This window comes from Telmatherina bonti (genome assembly GCF_933228915.1).
Source record: "Telmatherina bonti genome assembly, chromosome: 17".
In the NCBI taxonomy this organism is placed as follows: domain Eukaryota; kingdom Metazoa; phylum Chordata; class Actinopteri; order Atheriniformes; family Telmatherinidae; genus Telmatherina; species Telmatherina bonti.
This window is the reverse complement of record NC_136615.1, coordinates 28108517-28125121: the sequence shown is the minus strand read 5'-3', so window position 1 is coordinate 28125121 and position 16605 is coordinate 28108517. Positions and strand designations below refer to the sequence as shown.

At 37.6% G+C, this 16605-nt stretch overlaps 1 protein-coding gene across 2 annotated transcripts; it reads left to right on the top strand.

Moving 5' to 3' along the window:
• Positions 1-430: 430 nt before the first annotated feature.
• stom (stomatin) lies at positions 431-16539 on the top strand. Of its 2 annotated transcripts, XM_079256736.1 has the most exons (8): positions 431-626; positions 1295-1327; positions 1605-1714; positions 2433-2505; positions 6865-6947; positions 7129-7332; positions 13527-13661; positions 14142-16539. In XM_079256736.1, the coding sequence occupies exons 1-8, from the start codon at positions 566-568 to the stop codon at positions 14328-14330; spliced, it is 888 nt and encodes a 295-aa protein (XP_079112862.1). In that variant the 5' UTR covers positions 431-565; the 3' UTR covers positions 14331-16539. The 2 variants fall into 2 exon arrangements, with proteins under 2 accessions (XP_079112862.1, XP_079112863.1); XM_079256737.1 differs by lacking the exon at positions 1295-1327.
• The last annotated feature ends 66 nt before the right edge of the window (positions 16540-16605 follow it).

The following is a 16605-nucleotide window of genomic DNA, read 5'->3' as shown; positions in this document are numbered from 1 at the left end:
CTATAGAAGAATGAAGTTACTTGTGAAATTAGCATCTTTTGTTACCTAAGTGTAATAAATCGAAAATCTGCTTGCCTTGAATCAAATCGATCCTGTATCAAATCGTCACCCCAAATCTCGGAATCAAATTGAATTATGAGTTGTAATTAGATTCACATCCCTATAAATAAATCAAAGTTATTTAGTAAATAACAACAGTTTAAAATATCTAAGAGTTGCAGCGCTTTTTAAAGGAAATCTACTACATAACCTTAGACTGTCTATGTATATAACTTCCTGGTCTACAGTATTGAGCTTGTGTTTACAGCATGCAGTCACGCGCCCCTCCCCCTTGCCTGAACCGGACCGCGCCCACATCTTGCTGGGAAAACTGCGCTCTGCGTCACAGACCAGCCAACCCAATCTTGCTGGGAAAACTGCGCTCTGCGTCACAGACCAGCCAACCCAAACTGAGGCTAAACAGATCATCTGACACAGGCAGTAACTATTAACAGAGACGTGTTTGTCCTTAAAAGCACGTTGCTTATAAGTATAGCGAGGCATTCTTTTAATATAAACCCCAATCATGGATGCTGATGATGAAGTCGTTGCAATGAAAGATTCTGGGAAGCGAGACCGTCATTCAGGTAGCAGTTGCTCACATAAATACTATAAGCTGTTACGAGAAAGCCAAGTTACTCGCAAGGCTACAGTAAGAGTTACTTGAACTTTTATGGATTGTAAATTAACATTTCTTTCTTCAGCTGGAGTCAAATTCCTTATTAAGCATCAAGTCAAGCCTTTGCTTTGCGCGTTAGCTTGTTGTTCAGGGCTAGCTGGCTAATGTTGGAGCTAACGATACAAAATAGAGCAAAATAAAGTTTTCAGTGAGGAGCAAAAGCTTTAAAGCTGCATTTAGTTGCCTTTATTTATATATATTCAATATGGAAGCTTAGAAACAACATGTGCACGAATACTCAAGCCTGTAAGATAAGATATTGTATTGTTATAGTACTTATGTTAATAGAAAGCAACCTATGTTGTAGCTGTCAACCTCCGGGTTTACCTTTGTTAATGGGGTGGAATTAATTTGTGACCCCCTTTTTGGTATTCACCCTTATGCAAGAGGCGACTGGAGCCAGTTCAGACCTGGTGTGGACAGCCATGGTAGCTTGCTCAATAATCTTAGTTAGTTAAATGGTGAAGTATTTATCGCATGTATCCATAACTGACTCTTAGAGCTATGTAACCTCACTGTACACGTTTTTTTTTTTTGTTTGTTTTTTTGTTTTTTTATTTGTAACTGTGTCTGTAGGTCAAGGCAGATATGGTTTACATGAAGTTGAAGGTATGGATTTCAGTCCATGGTTGCATGGCATTACCAACTAATCTGATTTAGAGTGTAGTGTGACAATAAGAACACTAATTTTCATGTATAGGTTGGTGGAGGTGGCATGAAATCTGATTAACAAAACTATTAAAAGACCTGAATGATTAGAAATTATTAAACACTATCCCGCATAAATCCAGACTTGTGGAAAGAGATTCTTTATAGATTTTCAGTAACAGGTCATTTAAAGATAATGAGCTTATTTCACTGCATGTGTTGATCTTCTTTCTTCCAGCTTTGGAGAATCCAGACACTGACATTGGTTTGTGTGGGTGGTTGCTGGTTTTGCTCTCCATCTTGCTCATGTTAGTTACTCTGCCCCTCTCCATATGGATGTGTATTAAGGTTGGCTACCTATCCTTTTTTTATTATTATTTTTAATATTTTGAAAATGATTGAAAACTGTCTTCCCAGTTCAGTCAGTGTTTAGAAAACTGGGTTAATGGTATCCAGTAGGTTGGGAAAATCTAATATTGAATATTGAATAAAATCGAATATTGGGATTTTTTGTTTCACAGTTTTAAAATACATTTTTTTAATATAAAAAAACCTTCTTTTTTTCAAAAGAAATAAAAATAATCCTTTATAACAATTGTTGTCATTTTATTGTTTTTATGGATATTTTTACTTGTCTTCTTGGGCATTAGATTCAGAAAGATTCAGAAACTTTATTGTCATTTAAACAGTCAGCACAACGAAATTAATTCCAGTACAACCTGTCCAAGACTATATAGATCTAGACTATATAGATTATAACAGCAGAATGATGGTCTGGCTACTGTGTTGTTTTTCATAATTGATATTAAGAAAAATGACAAGTAAAAAAGGTTTTGTTCATTTTTTGTTTGTTTGTTTTTAGTCTACAAAAATCTGCAATATTGAGGAATCATGAGAATCGCAATTTAAATCAAATTGTCACCCAAAAAAATCTGAATCGATTCGGGACAAAAGCATATCGTCACAGCCCTAGAACCTGTAGACTTAAATATAATCTTTTCTGTGTGCAAATGGTAAAATATGAAAAAGAAAAGCTTTAAACAACAGGATGTTTTGCTCTCTGCAGATTGTGAAGGAGTATGAGCGAGCCATTATCTTTCGCCTCGGGCGGATTTTGCGAGGAGGAGCCAAAGGACCAGGTCAGAAACTTTATTTTAAAATGATCTTTGCTTTTGTTTCTTTTTCTTAAATTTCCATTAAACTGTTTATTCATCAATTAGGTTTTAACACAAACATAATTGCTCTGTTTTTGTTGCATCGAGTGCCGTGGGGCCTTATGGTCATGCAAGATCATTTAATTTGTGGGAAAAAAATTCACTGTCATAACAATTGGATTAATTTTAAACTAAATAAATACAGTTTAATTTATCCATTTTATGTATTTATAAATCTGATCAGCGGACAAGTTTTATCTGATGGCTGGCTACTTCCTCTAAGGACATGAAGGAGTATTGATTCTGGGGTGTGGTGTGACTGAAAATAGCAGTGAGGGGTCACATGCCCACTGCTTCAGCTGGTCCTTCCTCTGTGATGCAGTCAATTCACTTAGACTAGATGGCTTTGTTTCCTCGTCCACTTAATGACATGAGTTGCTATGACAACCCTGTGGCTGAAATATGGTATACAGAGCAGTCTGTATTTAGACAGAGAGAAATGGGTTGTGGTTCAGCAGCACTTCAGCAGGCTCTGCTTGAAATGCAACTATGTTTGCCTGGCTGTAATTTGGAGTTGTGTTTACATTCATTTTAGTTAAGCAGTTCTCCTCTTTCAGGGTTTCACAATCACTGGAAAATGTAAGCTGTGTACATTTCAGTGTCAGTGTGTGGAGGAAACGTTGCACTCTTTAAGAACTGGTTTGTCTTCAGCGCTGTCTTAAACTTAAGTTGTAGCATGCTTGACCTGTTGTGTTTTTTTTTTACTATCGGTATAGTCATGAAGCTTGATGCTGATATTTTAACTTCTTACTAATTTGGGATGGATCACATTTTATTTTTAGGTTTGGAATTCTGTTGTCATTTAGGGTGAAACATGTAGACAAAACAATATTTTAAACAAAAAAATGTCATTTAGGATGAAACGTAGCAACAAGATTATATTTTAAACAAAAAAAAATGTCATTTATGGTGAAGCATAGAGACAAAATGATATTGTAAACAAAAAAAGAAAAAAGTTTGGGTACTGCGTAGAAATAAAAAGAAACTGAATGGAGTGATTTGTAAATTATTTAAATTAAATTCTAAGTTAGCAGTGATGCAAAAACAATATACCAAAAGTTAAACCTGGGGAGAAAACACATATCTTTCATTTATCTAATATTTTGTTGGAGCAGCTTATAGGTTTTTGTCTATTGATGACAAGTCTGGACTCTAGTGGCAGATCTATGTGTGATAATGATATCTCACACTGCCTGCGTTGTCCCGCCACATGTTCTCCGTCCTGGTGAAGCAAAAATGCAGCTGAGAGCCGAGGACGTCACTGTACCACGTTCTGCAATGTGATAGAAGTGTTTGGAGATTTATTTTGAGTGTTCAGTTGGTTAAAAGCATAGCAGCCATTTTATTTCCTTATATCTACTTGTGGTTTTGCTAAACTTATGTCTGCATATGTTCATTTTAATTTTTTTGAGTTATCTTTATTTCTGTTTACGTTTGTGTCTACTTACATTTAGTTGCTTTTTTTTTTTTTTTAATCAGTTTGTTTAGCTGAAGTTTGGATTTGGTAACAGATTTAAAATTTTGGGGTTTAAAAAAGCCCTCCCGTGTCCTGCTGCCTTACTGCTTGGACACTTCCCAAACCAATCTCTCCCAAACTGAGCCAAACGAATCTTGACATCATCATCTTGGAATACGCTGATTTCATCAGGAGACAAAATAATTACTTCCGCCGAGGAGGTTATGTTTTTACCACCGTTTATCTGTTTGAATTTTTATGAAATATTCAGGAGTTGTTGGAAATGTGAAAAGGAAGAAGTGATTTAATATTAGTGTTGATCCGGATCACTGTTTGGATCCAGGAACTTTTTAAAACACTTGGCGGAGGTTTGTGCTCTCCGAGTGCTTTTCTAGTCTGTTAATGGAAAACCCGGGTTACACAGGTCATTAGCTAACCTCATTGTTGGAGTGCAGAACATTACCTTTGACCAAGTGGAGCGACAGCAGAATAAAACTGCTTCAACAGCGTTGTATGGTTGGCATTGGACATGATGAATTCAGCCTTTTATCTGCTGCTCTTCTTGCCCCAATGCACCCATCCCTCTAAAGCAGACTGAATCTAGATACATCCGTTCACATTGCTTTATTTTGTATACTCCAGAGGCCAGTTAGTGTATACTCCTAACAAAATATTTATGTATGTATGTATTTATTTATTTATTTATTTATTTATTAGCATGATTTATAGGTGCTTTTCATAGGCTGTTAAACTCATTACCTTAAGTTCTCATTGCAGTGTGTGTGTGTCATTAAGTGATTTCTTATTGATCGCCACATTCCTTCCTGTAGGATGTGGCTCACCGCTTTCCATCCAGACTTCATTTACGGATCTCAAAGTTCTTAACAAAGTTTCAGTAGATTCAGCAATCTCACTTGGTTGGATTCAAGCTGATAATTTGCCTCTTCAGAAACAGAGTAACATCTTTTGCACAGCCATATGTGGTCTCTTATCTTGCACTGCATCTGCTTGGTTGAAATAATGTGTTGTCACATCTTACCTGGGATTTGTGTATTTTAATTCTTTAAAGATTCATACTTATTTTGATTTTGATGCCAACAATGCTTTCAAAAACATTTCAAAGAGCATCCCAGACAGGATGAGTCTTTCAGAAATAAAGAAGGGAACTGGAGTTGCAAATGATTTTGATAATGCTTAAAATGACTTTTCTCAAAATAATGTAGGGATTTCACCAACCACAACTTTTTGTGTCATTCAAAGACCAATATATTAAACAAACAACTAATTTACATCTGTGCTGGCATCTGAGGACACATGGTGTTAGTGAAAACTTCTCTTTAATGGTGTGGGAAGTTTTGGAGCAGCATATTCTGCAAGTTGCCTGCAGGTTAGACCTGTCACCACCTGAAACTTTGCTGCATTATACTATAAAATATATTTCAAAGAATATCAACAAATCGGCCTGATCACTCAGTCATGCGTTTTTTCTTTTTTTTTTTTACTATAAGCTAAAACGGGGCAGTAGAATCCTGAGGATACATCATCTGCTATTTATCTCATTGCCAAACCATGTGGCAAATCCTCAGTAAGCTCTTTGGATTCATCATGTTGGAACTGTGAATAGCAGAACTATTTTGTGGCAATCCATAGTCATTGTCATATAGTCATAGTCGTATTCCACTCTGTAGCAAAGTTGTGAACAAAGTGATTGATAGTTGTGTGTTGCTGTCCCTAGAGCCATCGCTGTAACATGGAGCGTAATAGAAAGAAAACATACATAAATATATATATATATATATATATATATATATATATATATATATATATATATATATATATATATATATATAATGGGATGAAGGACATTAGGAGAGAGAGGGGGTATGTCCTGCTTTAAGAAATAAGACTCCCATGAGGTATAATTTACATACATCTCATAACTCCTTGTCTCTTTCTCTGATTTCCTGTTCAAGTATATCTGAAAACCTGCCATTGTCCTCTCAGAATTGTGAAATGTGACTCCTCAGAGAGCCAGTAGACCCTTTTCCTGACAGCACTGGGTTAATAATAGCTATCTGCCTGCAAACCTCACATTCTTGAGGAGCAAAAGCAGACTGGTCCAAACTTGAATAGCCCATATACAGTAGCTCTGTTCCCTCTCAGTCTGCAGAGGCTGTTATGCACTCGTGGCTTCATGCTTGTTCTGTTGTGTTTTTTTTTGTCAAGGATGACCGGTTATAGAATAATATTTTTTCTGTTGTGACACAGATTGATGTTCATTGTTTGCCACGCCTGTATGGAGAATTTTCCAGAACATCACACAGCGCTACACAGACTGCATCAGAACAGTTGATGTCTTTTTATTTCTATGACAAAGAATAGAAACTGAGTGCTGGGAATATCACTGGGTGGCTGCTGTCATCTTAATTTCCCCCTCCTGAGCAGATGGTTGGGATCTCACTATTTGAATTGACAATATCCTGACAGGAAATGTAGCCAGCCCATTTCTGGCTGATGTGGTATTAATGTTTGCTAAATGATTGCACACCTAAGCACATGTCTGTTTCACTCAGGCACATGCCCGCTGTTGTTCGATGCACTAATTCAATCAGAGGGACTTGAAACAGGCCAGCGGAAGCCGTAAACTTCCGCAGCTTTGCCTCACTGTCAGCACAGCTGCAGTCTTATGAAGAGAGCTCGGCTTGTCCTTCTGCCAGAATTTCACTCATCACGGTGTTTTCAAACATTTGCAAAGGAGCTTCCTCATCATTGTGTTTGCCGTGGCATTAGCTTTGATTCAAACTGTTTGCTTTCTTGTGATTCTGCAGGTTTGTTTTTCATCTTGCCATGCACTGACAGTTTTATTAACGTGGACATGCGCACCATCACCTTCGACATCCCACCACAAGAGGTTTGACATGCACTCCTCCAATTTAATTAAACAGATACTTCATCACTTTGACATAAATAAAAATGACATCCAACTACTTGAGCAGGTTATTCATTCAGTAATTTAACCTCTAAGACATTTTCCTCTTTACATCTTAATGCTTCGAGTTAATGCTTTGCTAATGCAGTTATCCTTTTCATAGGTGTTGACCAAGGACTCTGTGACCGTGAGCGTGGATGGTGTGGTTTACTACCGGGTCCAGAATGCAACTCTGGCTGTGGCTAACATCACCAATGCAGATGCTGCTACCCGACTTTTGGCTCAGACCACCCTGAGGAATGTCCTGGGTACCAAGAACCTGGCAGAGATCCTCTCTGACCGCGAGGAGATCGCTCACAGCATGCAGGTAAACTGTTAGTTCCTGTGTTCACTCGTGTGTAAATCAGAAGATAAGAGCCAGGATTTATAAGATTCAGAAGCTATAATGTGCTTTAATGACCATTTCCTACCACAAGAAGAATCATTTTGATGAGAAATACACAGAATGTACACATCATGCAGTGTTTCTCAACGTGTTAAAAGATTATTTCAGCCCTGGTTTTTCCTTATGTCCATCTAGGTCCAACAGAAAGTGTCGGTAGTGTCTGGGTTTAGTGCTGTTCAGCTACCTAAAGACCAGTCAAACTTGTAGTGATGCTAAAGTTACATGAAATTCAAAATCAAAATGCTCCGATATTCTGTAAAGCTATGGTTGTTTGTCCCTTTGTTTCACAGTGGTTACAATTCCAGTTTGATACTTTGGTCTTCACATTTAAGGTGGCACATTTTACACACTGTGTTCTTGACTAAATGGGAAACGACTGGGATACAAAAGGTGGAAATCAAACCATAGGAATGCTTGGCTGTATTCATATGTAGCGGCGCGAGCCTCATTTCTAATCTTTTGAATGATCTTTTGGCTGCAGTATCTCCAGTGCAACTCTGTGTCACCGCTTCCTGCAGTGGAAACTATGTGGGCTGGGGATTTTTCCTGTGGTCAAAATATAGCAAACATTGTAGAGACATTGTGGTATTTCACGCGCTCCATGTCTCATCTTGCAGTACTTAAACATTCTACAATCATATGAACATGATCAAAGCTGGCAGAATGGAAGGGGTCCAAGCATGTCATTTATTGTGGTAGTCATTTTAATGCAGAAGGAACTTGATTTGGTCAATAGCTTTAATTTTGCTCTGAACCTTTTTTAGCATCCTTGTAATTATATAGTCATAGTTTGAAATTGGAAATAAGAAGGCAGCCGAAGCCGCAACCTTTCAGGGGGATTTTTTCTGCCTCGGTTGGCGCTGTATCACCCTTCCCACATCTGCACCTGTGAACACAGGAGTTTCTAGAGAAGTAGATGTGTGAAAAACAACAAAATCAGTGGCGTTGCCAAACTGCAGCTATGTATAGCTACCAAACAAAGATGTTGTTTTGTCAGCTTACTTGCAGAGATTCTTTGTGCCTTTCACCGTCATATTCTGGCATGAACACGGATAGTTCGGATTGAAGTGATGCCTTACTTGAAAACAGCACAGTTATAAGTATTCCTGTGTCTAGGAGCTGCTGTAGAGTTCAACCAATCGAGACACCTCCCCAAATCATCTTGTTTTAAGGAGGATTATATCCCCCCAGAAGAAAAAGCTCTTTGTTATTCAGGAATAATTAGCCTATTTGGAATTAAGATTGATGCAAAACTAATTTAGAGGTACGCAAGATTAAGAGTTGAATGAGTGAACATGATCCGACCGGGTTAACTTTAAATAACACATTTATTTAACTAATGCCAATGTTTATGCAGGAAGCCGTATAAGTCATATTAGACCCCATGTTTCCCTTTATTAGAAGAGGAGTTTATAAAATGAGCCGTAATAACTATGTTTCACAGGCTTGTTGTAGATGAGAAAATGCAGCTGTCACCTGAACGGTCTGCTTCAAGCTGTAGTTAAAAACGCCACATGTCGAGAGTAAACCAAGAAGAATTTAAGTAATGCTGTTTCCCCATGTTGGACCCGGCTTTTAGTTTGCTTTTCACTTAAATTATTTATTTATTCATTAAACTTTTACTCTCAGTTTATGCTGAGCTGCTGTAAAAAATTAATTATTTATTTCTTTGCAGACCCAGTCAGAGTGTTTGTAAGTGATCAGTTGGTGGCTGCATTCAAGTGAATTTTCCAGATGACCAATTTTACTCTTTTTTTTTTTTTTTAGACACTTTATTTAAAAAAAAAAAAAAAAAAGATATATAAATAAATTAAAAAAAGACTTTAGCTGATGTGTTTATATTTTTTTGTTTGTACCTTTGTTATTCTTGGCCAAATTTAACAGGACTGCAGATAAAAACCTCCAGCTGTCATTAGAGTAAAAGTGGAGTCAAGATGCTCAGTTATTGTCTAAAATGACATTTTATTACTAATGAGGATAAAGTTTGAGTGTCTTTGTACTCACTGTGCTTTGTTCTTATTGCTACTAATGACTAAACTCTACATGGCGGCCAGCATTTGGTTTGGTGGAGAGTTTAGTTAATGGGCCTTCGGATCACAACTTGTGATCATGGAAATCAATCAGGGAGTTCATCTGTCAACATGCATCATACATTTTAAACCCTAAAGCAGGGTTGAGTTTTATCCCAAAGTATTTAAACGCATTTAGCATAGAAAGGTGATTTATGTAATCAGTGTAGGTGCTAAAATACTAGTTTTCTCACAAGCTGACACATTGCCATTAGGGCAGTGAAAATATGCTTTTGTCCCGATTCGATTATGATTTTTTTGGGGGTCGATTTGATTTAAATTGCGATTCTCACAATTCTTCGATATTGCTGATTTTTGTAGATTTAAAATAAAAAAAAATGTACAAAACTATTTTTTGCTCGTCATTTTTCTTGATTACAATTCAGAAAAAAACAACACAATAAGCTAGATCATCATTCTGCTGCTAAAATGCCCAAGAAGACAAGTAAAAAGATCAATAAAAACAATAAAAATTACAAAAAAATTATAATGGATTATTTTTATTTATTTTAAAAAAAAAAAAAAAATTTAACAAAAACATTTATTTTGACATTGTGAACCAAAAAGTACCAATATTCGATTTTTCAATTCGATTTTCCCACCCCTAATTGTCCTGTCACATTTTAATAAAATTTGACAGGATTTGGTAAATAAAAAAATAAAAAAAACTATGCAAGACATCCCGTTTTAATGTGAAATCTTGCATCTCCTTTGTTGCGACCAATTTTAGGGTGTCATACGATAAACCCATCTTTTCTCAGGATGTTTGAATTGCTGACAATTCCAGGATGTTTCGACTTTAAGCTACCAGACAAATATAAATCTGGACACAAATAAACCCTTGAGGGCATTTATTACTTTATGAGAGAGCATACAGTAAGCTGAGAGCTCACACAGCGCATGTAAACTAAGAAAACCTTGCTTGCAATAAAAACAAAGTTAAACCTGACACATCCTAAAATATTTCATTAGTTTAGCCAGATCATTGATTAAAAATCCAGTTTATGACCCCAATTTAGGCTTGTTTCCACCTTGCTATTAATGGACGCCCTTTTCCTTCCAAATGGACTTTGTTCATAGTGTCATAGATTCAACAAGGAGCTGGAAACATTCCTCAGAGATTTTGCTCCAGATTGACATGAAGCATCACCCAGTTGTTGCACATCCATGATGAGAATCTCCCGTTCCACTGCTGCTCGGCTGGACTGAAATCTGGTGACTGTAGAGGCCGTTGGAGGACAGTGAACTCATCGTCGTATTCGGTGCTGTGTGACATGGTGCATTATCCTGCTGGAAGGACCCTTCAGATGGTGGTGTTTATGAAGAAAGTGTGCCAAAAAACACTGAAATCAGCTCGTCTGGCACATAAACCCCCTTTCTTCCTCTCACTGATGCTCAGTTTGAACTTCAGCAAGTCAACTTGACCATGTCTGCTGTTGAAACCACAACTTTTAACACAAAATACACACAAACCTTTTTTTTCCTTTCCTCTGTAGGAAATGAAATCAGACCAAACGTCTTCTGTTCTAGGTCAGGTACAATTACCAAAATGATTTCTATTTTTAAAATGCAGCAGTGATGGGAGAAAGAATATTTCAGTGAAGCTTTTTTATTAATGCTTTTCAAAGTCAGAAGTTCATATACGCAAAGATTATGTCTTCAAATGATGACATGGCTTCGGGAGCTTCTGATAGATTCCCTGGCAACATCTGACTTAATTGGAGGCACACCAATGCATTTTTTTTTTGCAGGCCACATCACAAACACACTGCATCCCTGTTTGACATTATGGGACAATCAGGATGTCAGGAAGAGAGTTTTGGGGCTCCACAAGACTGGTTCATCCTTAGGTGCAATTTCCAGATGCCTGAGGTTCCACTTTTATTTCTTCAAACAATTAACCAGAAGAATAGACAAGATGGGAATGTCCAGCCATCCTACTGCTCAGGAAGGAAACTGGTTCTTTGTCCCTGAGTTGAATGTATTCTGGTCCAACTTGTGCGAATCGACCCCAGAACCAGAGCTGAAGACTTTGGGAAGATAATGGCTGCAGCTGGGAAGAGTGTGTCATTATCCATTATCAACCACGCCCTGTACTGAGATGGGCTAAATGGCCACTCAGCAATGAAGAAGCCATTACTCCAGAAGCAACAACAAAAAAAAAAAAAAACAGATTACAGTTTGAAAATGTAACAAGGATCAAACACTGTCATTTCTGGAGACGTGCCCTGTGGTCTGGTCAAGCTAAAGCGGAACTGCTTGGATATGATGACCACTGTTGTATTCGGAGGAAAACAGGAAACTTGTAAACCTGGAAACACCATTATAACTGTGAAGTATGGCGGTGGCATCATTATGTTGTCAGGCTGTTTTGCTGCAGCAGGAACTGGTGCGCTTCATAAAAAAAAGACAACATCATGAAGAAAAAACATTTGGAAATACTGTATCATCTCAAATGATCACATACCATTACAAATACCTGATCTCAACGCCATAGAAAATATGTGTGCCTACAAACCTGACTGAGCTGCACCAGTTCTGTCAGGAGGAATGGGCCATGATTCCAGCAACTGAGCAAACATTGGCAGGATACCCAAAACGTCTGGCCCTAATCATACAGGTTAAAGGCAATGCTGCCAAAAACTAAGGAAGTCAACAAACTTCTGGCTTTAAGAAAGTAATAAAAGCTTGACTAAAATATTATTGCAGCATTTGGCAAATAGAAATAATTTTATGCTCATATGTATTCATCCCCTTTCATTAAAGAAAAGGTTGAATTTACAACAGTCACTCAAATAACGGGAGACTTAAAAAAGGAACAATAGCTAAAAATGTGCAAAAATATAATTTAGTAATACAAGACACTGTTTTTTCGTTTAATTGAGTTGAAGAAAGAAAAAAAAAAAAACAATAACAAACTGGTCCTGGACAAATGAGAGCACTTTTCTGTTGAACAGTGGGACAAAATACCTGTCAGCAGGTGCAGAAGTCTGACTGAGAGGAACAGAAAGGAAGAGTTCAATGTTTATGTAATAAATTATCTTATTTGTATGCTTTTTTAAAAAAAAAAAAAATATATATATATATATATTGAACCAGAATTAGAAAATAATTTAATGATTTTAATGAAATTTTTATTTATTACTTTAGTCAATTTCAGCTTATTTTACAGGCAGCTGTTTTTTCCAACTTTAATGAAAGTGTATGAATAAATATGAGCACAACTGTAGGTAACCCTGACCTACCTAAGGCAGGAAAGGTTTAGTTAGAGAGAAACAAAAAGTTTCAGCTGTATACGTCTAAATGCACTGAGCTGTTGCAGTGTGATTGGCTGATTAGTTATCTCTGATAAACATTGAACAAGTGTACCTAATTGTGTTGTCTGAGTGTATTATCTTGCAGTGTTTCTCATTCCTGGTCCTAAGGTAACTCTGCCTTGCATGTTTTAGATGCTTTCCTGCTCCAAATCACCTGAATTAGATTAATGGACCATTGATTAATTAATTAATTTATCAAGCTCCTTGCAGGCCTGCAAACAAGCCATTCGTTTCATTCAGGTGTGTTAAAGGTCTTACATGTAAAACACGCAGGCCAGTGACACTGATCTGGCATCGCGGCGCCATTTCATTTGTCCTTCTTTACAATTCAAGTGGTGACTTATTTGGACACTTTCTTCCTTTTATATCCTTTTATAATATTATTGTATAGGCTGTATTTTCTATGTATGTATATTTAATTTATTAATAATAACTGTATTAACGGTTGTTATTTTTCTGATTGTGTTGTCATTGTAAAGGCTTTCTGTGTGACAGCTGTGCTGCATGGTGCGGCTCCATCTGCTGGGGATTTTTAAGAAATGCACCACAGTTGATTTTAGGAGGTGACTTCCTCGCATAAATCTTTGGCCGTCTCGCTAACAAATAGAAGATGATTTTTTGGGACGCTGCTCCAGATAATTTAAGCCAAATGTCATCTGGCATTGACAATGTCAAACAGTCTTTCCAGATTGATTTACACAAGCTGTCAATCGTCTCCCTGTCCCTTCAGAGCACTCTGGATGATGCTACCGATGCCTGGGGGATCAAGGTGGAGCGGGTGGAAATCAAAGACGTGAAGCTGCCTGTCCAGCTCCAGAGAGCCATGGCCGCCGAGGCTGAGGCCACCCGTGAAGCCAGAGCCAAGGTAAAGCTGGTCTGAGTCACCTTCGGTGTCAGGATGTCAGAATCATGTCTAAAACTAAAGCTGAAGGAAAGGCTGCAGTCAAAATGTCAGATTCTCAGAAGAATAGGTTTTTCTTTTGTTGTCATCTCAGCTGGCATAATAAATAAATGCAGACCCAAACATTATCGTACTTAACATGTAATTACATAAGTATTTGTTTGTGTCAGCTGTGTTTTAGAAAGAATTCAGATGTCACTGATCCTCAGCACCACAGGTCTAATCCTGCTAAACAATATCAGATCCCGGGGTGTCTTTAGTGTGAAAACGAGGGGATTAAGATGAAAAAACACGATTTAAAAATCAAACAAAACATCTACTCCAAGCAAGTAAAAAGAAGCTCTAAGAAATTTCTTAATAAGGACAGATCCGACTGCCGGTGTAGCAGCGTCTTCCACTGGGACGAGGGATCAAGGCCCGCTTTGCTTTCCTTTCCTTCTCAAGGTGATAGCAGCGGAGGGGGAGATGAAAGCGTCGCGGGCGCTGAAGGAGGCCTCCCTGGTGATCGCAGAGTCTCCATCTGCCCTGCAGCTGCGTTACCTGCAGACCCTCAACACCATCGCCGCGGAGAAGAACTCTACCATCATCTTCCCGCTGCCGCTGGAGATGATGCAAGGTCTCATCAAACACTGAGGGATGATTGACACGTGCACACTCTCAACACATGCCACTTAAAACCCACATACAGGTCTTTCAGGCATGTTGAAGCAGTTCAAAGCTGTTTTTATTCGCATTCTTTTCCCTTTACTATAATCTGTGTACTTAACATTGTTTTAGCTGAACAAGCTGCAGTTTCTTCCATTGTCTAACTCAGTTTAATGGAGGTTCACGACAGTCACCCAGAGGCAGAGGTGACAAACATCCAGAAAAATCTGCAGCAGTCAGCCTGACGTGTCAGGCTGCCAAAAGCTCACCACTGAGGGTCCATCTATTTGTTATGAAGCCAGTTGTCAGCCAGAGGCGAGCCGTCCCAGTATGAGTGAGCGAATCGGCTCCGAGGGCCCTGCCTTGTTAAATTTTTGTTTTGGACCACGAGTCTGTTTGTCTGCACTGAAAAAGAACTGTAAGTTTTTACCTCTGAATGTGTATGAAGAACACAAGCAGCAGGTGGTTTTAGCTTCCGCGCTACAGTTTCATCCTTTTCTGTATTTTGGGCTTCAGATGTAGAAAAATCAGCAAATCAGCCACGACTGTCAAAACTCAAACCCATAATCTGTTCCACATATTACCGGAAAGTGCCTGCTGGATAAACCTGCATCTCTTCACACACACACACACACACACACACACACACACACACACACACACACACACACACACACACTCATTCACATGCATATCCTCGTCCTTGTTAATCTGATATATCCCAGTTTTGTGACAGTATGACCACTGCCAGCTTCATCCTGCTGAAACTGCTTCATGCTTTCTGTTGTGGCTTCAGTGGCTCAAAAGCCAATCACAACCTCACCTAATGTGTTTTTAAGACATTTAAAAACTCAGTTTATTAAAGATTAAAACATTGACAAGTAGTGTACAGTATTGATTATACTGTACTGAGTAGTAAGTACTGACAAGCTGCCATTGAAGCTCTGTTACAATGTTAGGCGATGTAAAAACTAAGGGAGTAAAGAACATATCTATGAATTCAGATATGAGTTCAGTGCTCAACGAGCCAATAGAATCACTTTGTTTTTGTTTCTTTTAGCTGCCGCACAGTCAGACTGGAAAGAGATTTCTTTTTGAGCTAAATTTTAATTGGGTGCAAAATATCATTTTATGTATTCAAATTAACTTGTTTGTTTTCTGTTACATTATAAAAAAAAAAAAGGATAAAACTTTGTCGAGAATGTGGTTCTGTTTTGTTAAAATAATCGTCTTTCACTTAAATTAAAAGAGTTAAAATGAATATTTAATATGAATGGAAGTGATCATGTTAAATCACACAATATTATTTTGTATCGGTCGCTAGAAAAATGAATAATTTTTCATTGAATTGACATGATTCACACCCCCTGGTAAACTGTGTAAGCTCATTTTATCCCTTGAAGGAGTGTGTGAGGTACACACACCAATCTCATTTCTCCAGTCACCAGTTTTTGTATGACAACTTGTAATGTCTTTTTAGTGTTAGTAGTTGTAGTTTTTTTTCTATAATAGTCTCTTCTGGGCACATGGCTGGGTGTAATATTTTTTTTACTAAAAGCTCTATAAATTCATGCTATATGAAATATTAAAAGTGTGCAACTATTAGAAACTTAAACCATCGAGATAACTGATATTTACATTATCAAAAAGCCGCAGTTGACTGTCGTGTGCCTTTAGTCTTGTTTTGCTTTTTATATATACATATATATATATATATATATATATATAGATATATAGATATATATAGATATAAATAAAATCATATACAGATGCAGGAGTTACTAATCTGCCAGCCAGAAGCCTTAACGTACAGCCGAACATTCACCTTTACTCCCATCAGTCTATGCGTCTCCTAATGAAATTCTTCTTTTATTGACGATGTTTAACATGATTTTCACCAGACGCTCTCTTAGAGTGTAACACAAGCCAAATACTTCAATCTTTGTAGTAATCCCTATCGATATAGGCATGTATTCTTGTTCCATTTATAATGTTAGTACATGTACCTCATAGTTTTTAGTCTACATAGTATTTTATAAGTAGTATTAGAGTGAAATTTAATGGCGTTTACTGTTATTTTCATGTGTTGTTACATAAGGCAAAGGCTGTTACATTATATGGTATTACCTCTGTCCTTTTGGGATGTTGCCATAGAAAGATTTTTTTGGATTCACAACCCGTGTTGACTATAAAATCTGCTCCAGAAAGAAGGGACCCTCATTATACTTTGCCAAATACTCGTGATTCTTATGCTGTTTCTCTC